General features: G+C 36.3%; 2 protein-coding genes across 3 annotated transcripts; one reads left to right on the plus strand and one right to left on the minus strand.

The window, feature by feature from the left end:
- Nucleotides 1-1593: 1593 nt before the first annotated feature.
- LOC18040868 (aspartic proteinase-like protein 1) lies at nucleotides 1594-6298 on the minus strand. 2 transcript variants are annotated; one of them, XR_002905573.1, is made up of 11 exons: nucleotides 5784-6298; nucleotides 5512-5650; nucleotides 4566-4807; nucleotides 4228-4455; nucleotides 3942-4080; nucleotides 3791-3861; nucleotides 3606-3705; nucleotides 3176-3236; nucleotides 2729-2800; nucleotides 1796-2156; nucleotides 1594-1646 (listed from the first exon to the last, which is right to left on the minus strand). XR_002905573.1 is itself a non-coding variant. In XM_006433983.2 (10 exons), the coding sequence occupies exons 1-10, from the start codon at nucleotides 6104-6106 to the stop codon at nucleotides 1918-1920; spliced, it is 1614 nt and encodes a 537-aa protein (XP_006434046.1). In that variant the 5' UTR covers nucleotides 6107-6298; the 3' UTR covers nucleotides 1740-1917. The 2 variants fall into 2 exon arrangements, 1 of the variants encoding a protein (XP_006434046.1); XM_006433983.2 differs by lacking the exon at nucleotides 1594-1646 and having other exon boundaries at nucleotides 1740-2156.
- Nucleotides 6299-9380: 3082 nt separating this feature from the next.
- Nucleotides 9381-10255, plus strand: LOC18041830. The gene has a single exon (XM_006433986.2). The coding sequence runs from the start codon at nucleotides 9437-9439 to the stop codon at nucleotides 10253-10255; it is 819 nt and encodes a 272-aa protein (XP_006434049.2). The 5' UTR covers nucleotides 9381-9436.
- The last annotated feature ends 621 nt before the right edge of the window (nucleotides 10256-10876 follow it).

Genomic DNA, 10876 nt, shown 5'->3' on the forward strand with positions numbered 1-10876 from the left:
TTAAACCACCATCTTTTATCTTCAAATTAAAAATGTCACAATTATGTGGTTTAACCTTAAATTGATACTTAAAAAAAGCGACCATGGATAATTTGCAACGGGGTCACCAAGTCCCCCTTTATAATTTGTAGTGTATTGTATTGACTGACAGGTATCCACTATCCAGGTGCTTCCATTTTACATAGCAATAAATTCATGGGCCAGTAACTAAATCACTAACCAGTGATTTACGTGCATCTAGCAGATGTAGCGTTTTCAGTAATTAATAAGCATAAAGAAATGTCAAACTTCATGGTTCTTTCATATCTTCTCGCTATAAAGTTTATTCTGTTTACGCAAGGAATTAAAATGTGTGTGGCGGAGGATTTATGAATTAAAATTAACCATGTCACGTAGCTTTCTTTGTTGCTGTACGTAGGTTTCCAGAGACAGTCCCTGTACTCCGTTCCTTGGGACACGAAACTGATCACACCTGCAATAGTGGACCAGCTTACTGCATTGGCAATATATACATGGGCTTCTTCACTGCCGTACATGAACGATAACTCATTTGCAGTCTCCATCACCAATGCTCTCACCATAATCCGAATATCACAAACTTTCAGATTCTGTGTTGACAAAATTGTGTCAGTGTATTGAATGCAGTACTGATCATCTAACGGGTAACATGTGTTAAGTAATGTTACACATTAGATGACTAGTACTCTATATTCAATATCAAGATTATTGCTGGAGTAATTATTGGCAACGATATCCAGCATTCCAAGGTGCCAAGGTATTCACGCATATGGACATACCCAAAGTTCAGAATTCTTGATGTAACTAAAAGCTAAAGCTTTCTAGCACTTTGAATCTTCGATCATGCTTTATCTTTCGCGCAATGCTTTTTATAACCTTGAGAGTTGAGACTCAGATTGAAACGACCTACGGAGTTCATGTTAACCCTAACACTTGTCCAAGCTTTTTGTTTCCATGACCAAAATCCATCACTCAAAAAGGAAAAAGAGAGGGTGATTTTCTCCCAACTTATTCGCAAAAGATGGCTTTTGATTTGGGATAAGAGATTTCTCGGACCCCACGGCGCCGATGCAACAAAAACATCAATTATTTATGCTCTTAAAAAGACGAGCAAATTGCAATAATTGTCCACAGCGAGAAGCCGAGTGGGCTTCCATCGTCCTTTTACTTTTGCTCAAAGCAGATACCGAAAAGGACCTCGACACCAATCGCGCCCACATATCCATACCCATAATGTAACTAAACCTTTGTTTTTATTACATTTTTTCCATGGTCTTTTTCGCAATTCATTAACATTTTTTCCACATATCCATACCCATAATGTAACTAACATTAGTTAATTTACGCGAAAAACAAACCGTGCCTTAAAACAAGCTAAAGGTGGCTTAAGCTCATATCTTAAGGCGTAATCTTCCTAATTCATTTGCCATTAACTTATTATTAGTTGGTTCACCAACCAAACAAGCGAAAGGTTAATGATTTTCTATTGTCAAGCGTACAAGAAGAAGACAATCCTGTCTTCATCTAACTAATTTAATCGGTATCTTCTTGGATTTGATAGGATTTTACCGGTAGGCATTGTATTGATCATAATACTGCGACACGTCGGTATTGTTTCGATCATAATCCTGCAACACATTGTAGCAATTAATATTTGCCATAGATTACTAGATTAATCAATCCATCAAAGCAATCGAGAAATGACTACGCGTGGAATGGAATTAGCCTTAAAAATAATGCATTAATAAAAACATAAATGAACCAAAAGTTGACATACCCATAAAGAAATCTTCCACCAACCCCAATCAATACAAATGGCCTAATAGAAAAACTGAGCTGTTTTGTAAGATGGGAGAGGTTGACAAGAATAGACAACAGATTTACAAGAGCGGGTGAGGACTAATCGGATGATAGGAGCAAACACATTAACACAAGCAATGAACATGCTACACGAAGAACAGAGTCAAGTTGCTGGGCTGAGGCTGCAATGGACTTGGACGGAGCCGTTTTTGCAGTAGAAGGTGCAGCTGCCTGTCCATTACTGGTGCTCTGTTGATCTGTGGTTGGCAATGGGTTTGGAGATTGACCGGCAGGTGGTGGCACAAGGTGCACATGTGACTTGTCGATCACTTCTTCACCTGTGAAGCCAGAATCATATCATTTAAAGCTAGCTTGTAAGGCAGAGATGATGTAGAATAAATTAAGAAGTGTTTTCACCAAAAACAGAAGAAAATAGAAAAATGATTCCAGGAAACAGAAAACCTAGACATAATCCAATTAATACAACCCCACCAAGGTAACTTGATAAAGTTAAATACTTTCAAGGTATATTCAAATCTATACTGTGCACTGGACATCTAATCTGTTCAGTATCCATCTCCATGTAACAAGTGAGCTACATGGTGTTACGAGTGCAAGTTGAAGATCAAATCACTATTCAAAGTAAAGTAGACAAAACGCAGAAGATGATATAAAGGAGACTCCCTAATTAATATAAAATGGCAAAGATGTCCTAATTGGTATCAAATTTTTTAACTTTTAGATGTCCTACTTTAGAAGCAATCTTTAAACTAAATCCTTCAACTTTGTGAACTTAAAACAATAACTAAAGATTGCAAAGATCTTTTCAATTCTTCTGCACAAAATAATTTTAAGGAAAAACAATAAATTTTAAACTAAAACAAGAAAAAAATAAAACCGAGGAACTTACATTTGGAATGTGACCAAGCCAATTTCAAATTTTCCCTATCAAAGACGATGCGGTGACCCATCATGAAGTTTTCTGCACAAAAAAGTGTCATTAAGAACAGAGGCGGATTTTTTTTGTTTTGGGAGAAGAGGGGAGGGGGGGGGGGGGGGGGGGAACAAACAGGAAGACAGAAAATTCAGGAATATCTAGCTTGTTCTTTTTCCTTATCCATCTCAACTAAGACAGAGCTGAAGTTAGTTTGTATCTATAAGTATGCTTTGCTGCAGGGGTGAACATCTGACTACAGACGTTATTCAAATTCTCATTCTGAACTGACCCCTGTTTTTCCACTGTGGTCCTCAGTTCGCTCTTATTTTTCATTTTTCTTCATAAACAAACATTTTTCTGTTTCATATCATAAAAATAATTAAAAAGTAACAACATCAACAGGCAGAAGTATGTACTTACGTCCAATGATACCATAGTCTCCATCCGTAGACATCACAGTTAAACAGAATACAGTAAATCCCTGCACACAACATCCCAACAGAAGCGAAGAATACAGTAACCAAACATGAATAGGTTTTGCTTCAAATTACCGAAGGGACTAAACAAGAGAGAACTAGCAACAGAATAAAATTGAAAGACATCTCAGAATACAAAAGGTGCATCCAAGAGTATATAGAGTTGAAATTTTCAACAATGTCTCCACAGATTTTAGCAAGTCCATGTCCCTAACACAAGTAAAATACATACACACAAGAAAAGAAATTCTGCAGCTCTGAAAGTTCATGCTGTTATACCCCACCTTTCAAATAGACCACTATTTCTGTAAAATAAGTATACCTGTAAAATTATATTCAAGTGTAAAGTAAGAAAAACAAGCATGATCACCAACCTCATTTTCAGGAAATGAAAATATGTGATTACGGACTACAAAGCTTTGGTTTTTAGAAAATATAAGTCTCATATCAGGAACTTTAAGCATCTCCTCTGAACTGTTCCACACAAAAATGCTGACATGAGCTCTGAACTTATTTAAAAAAAGAAGTTTCAAAAAGCTCTCCTTATTCAGTAGCCAACCTGGCATTATAGCAGTACTTCCAGGAATTTCCTTGGAGGCTAATCCTTCTAGAACTCACAAGTTTGTCAAACTGCAATCAAGAAAAAATAAGATTTAAACCAACAGAACAAGACAGCATATATACAATGCAAAACAGAGGAAAACAAGCACCTTCATAACAACTTCAGCATAAATTTCTGTTGGAAGAAAAGTGAAAGATGCACCACTGTCAACTAGTGCTTGGAATCCAGATTGTGTAAGACAAGAATTTCCAATACAGTAAGACTCCACCCCAACGAAGTAGGCGTCACTGAATCAAATAACAAGCTAATTACTGCACAGTCAACAAAGATGTTATAAAATTGACAGGACAATGAGTAGCTAATAGAAGTGCCTGAGTTTCATCCCTAGAAAACGCTTGAGATGTGCCTTAGCTGAGAAGTAACAAATGACTTACTATTTTTCTCCAATAGGCAAGAATGAGGTCGATTGTTGGGTTGCAGGCCCTTGGTCTCCAAAGAAAACACTGCCTGAATCATTCTCATCGAAACAAATAGAGAATGAATTTTGTATTAATCCTGCTTTCGCAAGCAAACTTGGTACTGAAACATCCCCAAGCCCCAATCCCATTACACCATCAGGGGCTGCTCCATCCAAATAACTGCCAGTTTGCTTCCTTCCACAGCTGCATTGAATAATAACAAGTTAACCATTCATAGAAACCAGACCATAGTCTATGAAACTATCACACATATCAAGATAATCAATGTTGGTGGGCAAAACCACATAACAAACCCTATAATGACTGATGATTGCACAGAACTTTGGGGTGCATGTTTGCTGAAAGAAGCCAAATGCAAAATGTCGTCAACAAGATAACCAGAACTCGAGGTATCTTCTGTGGAATAATCTGCAATATAAGGGCAGGGATCCTTCAAACTTTTGCAGCTAGAACGAGACTTGCATAAGGGATGACTGCAAGAGACATTCTTGCTGCTGCTCGATGAAGATGGATCATACTCACTCAGATTTCTATCCTGCACAATGGATGCCCCAAATACGAGGAGGCACCTGCCAATCAATCATTGGAATTAAAATGCTAAATCTGTTACCATCCTACCCAAAGACCCAAAGTACTCCACAGTGCTATTAACAAGGCCACAACCGAAGTTCTTCTTACATGTTTCCTAAAACTATAATGTAACATGGGAAAAAAACTATAAATTGGTACTATACTTCAATAGTGTCATTCTTTACCATATTGATTAAGCTGTTGATGCCAGCCACTAGTAAAATGCTAAAAGACAGCTGATAGACTTTTGGGCGGACACAGTTATGATTGATACTGTGCTTCTACTTTATTTGAAAACACAGCAGCTAAAATGTTTGCTAAATTACTAAATTTACTTGGAAGCTAATATTTAGCAACCCCTACCCACTGATACTCGACAGCTAGTGAATAGTTGTGAATTAAAAGCCAAAACACCTCAATCTCACATACCAAGTGACTGGAACTTCACAAGGATAATAGTATGCTTATTTAATCACCACTTTATTAAGATTCAAAAATTCAGGAAATTTAAACAAGCAAAACACTTGGTAGTTGTCATTTAATTGACATTTCACAGGGCCTAATCTCACATATAACTTATGATGTGCATCAAACTAAGCATATCAACCAGTTAAAAGGAAGCAATAATTATTCAAAAGACAAAAGAGGGTTTAATGGTAGCATGTTTACCAAAGAAGTGTAGTAACTGGCAGACAAAGGAGCGCATTGTATGCATTGGCATGGGACCCAAAGCAAATTGCTCCCAGCATCCAATGCTACAAGAAACGAAACGTTTGGTGTCCCAATATCAATCCACGTGTAATGTAACCTGAATAATCACAAAAATAAATTAAAGAATTAAAAGCCGATTAAAATTGATTTTTACTAAAACATCCCTAAAAATTACTCTTTCTTTTTTTGCTCCTCTTGGGAACCAAACAGCGCTGAAGAATTTCACTCACCAGTAAAACTGATTTCCGAAGAAATGAGTTTGACTTCCTTCAGAAGGAAACAACAATTGATTCCGCGAAGAGTTATTATTACTCTGTAACTTCACTCTCGTTTTTTGCCGTTTCCAATCGTTACTCAAAAGCAGCTCCAGGTACTCGACGCTGTTCTTCTTCGGCCACGAATCAGCAACTGACACGTTTCCACTCTTCGAAATCCACCTCTCCTTCGCTTCATCGGAAAATCTATGCACCAGCTTCGACGAAAACGACACCGCATCCGATCCGTCCAACAGGATGCAACCAAACAACATGCAAATCGCCACAAGATTCACCATTTTTTCAGAAAGGAGAGTGACCTGAGTGAGTGAGCTCTGAGCTGTGTTTTGTAGAAAGCTGATAGAGCAGAGAGTCCTAAAGTGCACTCAGGCGGTGTGTATTGTAATGTGCGCACTAGCCTAAATGCCAACTTTGCCAATAATGCGATGCGTTTTTCGCTTGGAAACGTTAGTAAGTGCTTCACATCAAAAACCTAGTACCAATAATGTTAAAGAGGTTTTGCTTGGAATGGTAATAATCATACAGTGGGCCAATAAGATTTTGAATTTTAAAAAAATTTGAAACAAAGATAATGAGAGTGACAGTGACTAGTGAGAAATGGGAAGACCCACGGATGACACGTGTGTCGAAACGGACGCGTGTTGTGCGCTTTTTTTAATCGAGGACTCCAGCTCCGCCCTTTTTTTTTTTTTTTGTCTTTTTTTGGAGGGAAGACTGGAAGTGGGAAATAAAGTTATAAAAAGCACCGTTGCTTATCTTGAGTGACACGTTTGAAAGTAGCGCTAATTATCAATCCACCTTTGGTCTAATGAGAAAAATCTTACATTTATAATATTAAGCGTAAGAGTTTGAGTTTACATAAAAATATTATGAAAGTTAATTTTAATATTGATTTAATTATTAACTAATTAAGTAAAGACAGTTTCTCTCTTAGAAAATATGAGTGGAGTAGGTATTTCTCAAATATTAAAGAGAATTTAAAATATTTAAACAATTATTTTAATGAGTTAGTGTATGACAGTGATCTTAGTTGTTTAGTATGATTGTAAATATTTATAATTATAATGTTTATTGTAATACCATTAACAATGTGTGAATAACATAATTAAAAAAAAAATGTAGCGCTTATTTCAATATCCCCCATTATATGTTGATAAGCTTTTATCCACCACCTGAAGTATTGACAATGCTCGCTTCACTGTCCAAAAGCAGAACCAAATGATAAAACACACAGAATTTGTGCATGGTAGAAATTTGACCATCATTAAAATTATATCAAGGAGGAAGGTAAATCCCATTTAATTAATTAAATCCACTCTAAATATTATTTGACTAATAATTATCTGCCATAAATATTTTCTTCTATTATAAAAAACTTTAATACAATATTAAAATATTTTATTTTCAATTGATTTTTAAATAATTGTTGGTAGCGTTAGGCAAGGCTCCAATTAGCACTTCAATATTGTTAAGTCTATTGAAAATAGAATAATTATTCGCAGTGTTTTAATAATTGATATAACTTATAAGCCACGGTTCTTAGTTTGTCCAGTGGTGAGGCACGGTTTCGAGTCCCCTAACGGCTAACGGAGCTCCATTTTTTTATTAAAAATTTTCATTAATAAGCTTATTTTATTGCTCACAAGTCAGAATAACTCCAAATCGGCCTTATGTTAGCTGGGGGCCTGGGGCATCTCATCTCAGGTACTACTATACAGAATCCGTTTTTTGGGCCCAAAATCAGAACCCAAATGCAGAGCTCGGCCCACTAATTGATTGCTCCTCTGCCAGAAATGATGTTTAATAGAATCAATAAGTTCACGTTTGTGAATACGGAAACCGTATGTGCTCTTAAAATATATTGAAGAAATTAAATAGAGCCATAGAGGGAATTTTAAAGCTGCTTTTTTTTTTATAGGAATATTAAATCCGACCCAGTTTATCTCAAAACGAACAATGAAATGATTTTTGATCGGTTCTAATAATTTTAAGGGATTTAATTGGATTTGGATTTATATATTGAAATTTTCATCGCCTAATTCAGTCCATTGACTGTGAAAAAAACATTGAACAGCACAAGAACGGCTCCTAATTGCACCGAGACGCGCTAGCTGTTTCCAGCACAAGCCAAGCAAAATTGTGGCAATCCACTTCGTTTAATTAATTTATTTTTGGTGCGTACTAGCAATTAGTGGTTGGCAATTTCGGTAATTAGCTGCATTAATAGTTATAATGTGGTAACGGAAACATTATCTAAAAGTATTTTAGCTATATAACATTAACTTAAATTATCTTATTAATACCCAACTTAACGGATAAGAGATTTAATTTAATTCAAAGTCTAAAAAAATTAATTCAAGATTATCCCAAAATTATTTATTTTTATACAAAACCGAAATGGCCGAGGGGTTTAAGAAAGTCCACAGAGAGATGGCTCGGTGAACACCTTAATCCCTAAAACCCCGCCTAAAAATCGGCAGTATAATTCTAAGATGAGAGTTTTAGATATTTGAAAAAAAAAAAAAAGAAAAATAGAAGGAGAAAAAATGCCAGAAAAATAAGAAATAAAGAAGCGTGAAAACGAGGAGAAGAAGCTCAAAAACGTTACCAAATGCCTGTCTCCTCTTGTTTGAGTTGTCAACTTCTTATGATATTTCTTCTTATTGTTATCACTTATCACAGCCTTGAGAAAAATCCGACTCTTGCATCATCATCATCATCATCATGATTCGTCTTCTTCGTCCATTTTCTTCAAGTAAGTTTACATAGTAATCTTATTAATTTTCTCTTTCTTTAATTGCTTGATCTGTGCCTTCTTGTTTCTGGGTTTAAAGAGCTTTAATTTAGTGCGTCGATAAGTCAAGTGTTAAAAGCTCTGAATATTGCATGCCCTTTTGCCAGTTTTCTAGTTCGCTCAAGATAATCAATTTAATTCGGTGAATACTAATTTGCAGAAAATCTTTTTAATTAGGATTCATTTAGAGAAGCGATTATTTGATTAATGATGATTTGTTTAGCATGTTTAGGATAAATTGGCATCCACGTTTGCAAGTTAGAGCGGGATTCTTCACCCTTCACTGGCAAGCTTTTTGGACGCGTATACGCTTCTTTTCGTCTTCTTCTTCTTCTTCTTCTCTTTTTTAATTATTGAACAATATTAAGCTGAATAATTGTTTCTTAAAAATATGTATTTATTTTTTTTGTATTTGATTGTGTTAATTAGGATAGTGAAAATATCTTAGCACACGTGGATATGCCAAATAAAGAGCCACGCTCACAGCTTGTACAACCTTGTTTTAGGTTTAACAAGTTGCTGTACAACTAAGATTTTTTTTTTAAAAAAAAAAAATCTTTTATCATTTTTTAAATTTGTAAGATAATACAATCAAATTACGTATTTTAATTAAATTTTCTAATACAGGTAAGTTGCTAATGAATGAGATTGTCAATATCTCCAACGCCACGTACTTGGCCAATCTTGACGTCGCAGATATCATTAGCTGTCCCTGCTACAATTTTCCCTCTTCTCGATAACACACTCTTTTCAATTTTGTTCAAGTCCCTGAAAAAAGAAAAAACTCTTGTGCGTTGTGCGTTTCAATTTTCAAATGGAGGCGTCCTCACAAGGCCATGAAATTGAAGTTGGTTTCAAGTCTCTAACACTATGTTGTCCCAAGAATAATGACCAAAAGCTGCATCACAATTCTTGCATAATGGCGTCGAATTTAATGTCACCTCCACCATCACCGGCTTTCTCTCACATTGGTGATTATATTGGCATGGAGAGTTGTCTCGACATGAAGAAATGCGAGGACGTGCACATGATGAATGTTGATGCTTCAACGACGACAACGACAACGCCAACGCCAACGCATACGCAACATGCTCGTAGTAGTGGCAGCAGCTGTGGTAGAAACTCGAGGACGAAGAAGGCGAGGGAGTTCCCACCACCCATTTCCTTGTTTGCACGCACGGAGAATTTGCCTTCTCACATGCTGTTCGTGTTGAAGAGATACTACACGAATGATGGCCGGTTGATTCTTAGAGAAGAGAGGGCGAGACGCCACGAGTACTTCCGGGCCCATAGATCCAACGGTCATCTAACGTTGCAGCTCGTGCACTTGGATGACGATTATGATGATGATGACGATGACGATGATGCATTCTTTCCACCCCTTGATGATGGAAACGAAAGCGAACACCAATATGCACCAGAATTAGCTGAAGAAAGAGCTGTAGCGGAAGTGCAAGTTGAAGCAAAGGAGGAGGAGGAGGAGGAGATTGAGGGATTGATTAGTCAGATACCCGAGTCATCCAACGACAATGAGGGTATTGGGGGAATGTGCTTGAAATATAACAATGTTATCATAAGCTCGCCGTGTTATCTCGGCGTGCCAGTACCAGCAGTCAAGCCTGTACAAACTTAGCTAGCTAGCCCAGACGAATCGGGAAGGGAAAAAATAAAATAAAATGAAAATAAAAAGGTTAGCTATAGCTAGCAAGATCTTTTAGGGGTTTTTCCTTTAGGGTTTGAGTGGCTTGAATTTTCTCTCTAAAACCCTTAAGTCTGCTTCCTTTTTTGGGTTATCTTTGTTTATGAATTAGTTGTTGTTACCTTAACCTTTTTTAGGGTTTTTAGTAATGATAGCAAGATCTTCATCTCTTATTCCATATTGGATTTGAAGTGATTAGTTTTCCTTTTAAATCTCTATGGTTTAAAAAGGAAAAAAATTATAAAAAAAAAATGAAAAAGAAAACAAAACTTGAAACTGTGTAGTTCACTGGCAGTATCAAAATATCAGTTCATGCAGATACAAGGAGCAATTTCCAAGGGAACCAATTTCATTTGTTAAGTTGGACATATAAATGGGTGATTAAATTAAAGCGATCATCACAATTCATTATTTCATATTTGATATTGAAAAATCGAGATCGATATGTAATACAGCTACCTCCCAATACATCCATTATTGTCAGTCCTCATGATTGGTCTGCAATTTCATTGTTCATCTGCTACCACCAGAGAGAGTAAATTTGGCAGCTGGCTG

This window comes from Citrus clementina, unplaced genomic scaffold (genome assembly GCF_000493195.1).
Source record: "Citrus clementina cultivar Clemenules unplaced genomic scaffold, Citrus_clementina_v1.0 scaffold_5, whole genome shotgun sequence".
In the NCBI taxonomy this organism is placed as follows: domain Eukaryota; kingdom Viridiplantae; phylum Streptophyta; class Magnoliopsida; order Sapindales; family Rutaceae; genus Citrus; species Citrus x clementina.

Excerpts from the sequence above, each read along its gene's own strand:
- LOC18040868 (XM_006433983.2), bottom strand. The coding sequence starts at position 6,106 with ATGGTGAATCTTGTGGCGATTTGCATGTTGTTTGGTTGCATCCTGTTG. Across the intron at positions 5,651-5,783 it reads TTCGGAAATCAGTTTTACTG|GTTACATTACACGTGGATTG; the intron begins GTGAGTGAAATT and ends GTGATTATTCAG. Across the intron at positions 4,081-4,227 it reads TTGCCTATTGGAGAAAAATA|TGACGCCTACTTCGTTGGGG; the intron begins GTAAGTCATTTG and ends TATTTGATTCAG.
- LOC18041830 (XM_006433986.2), top strand. The coding sequence starts at position 9,437 with ATGGAGGCGTCCTCACAAGGCCATGAAATTGAAGTTGGTTTCAAGTCT.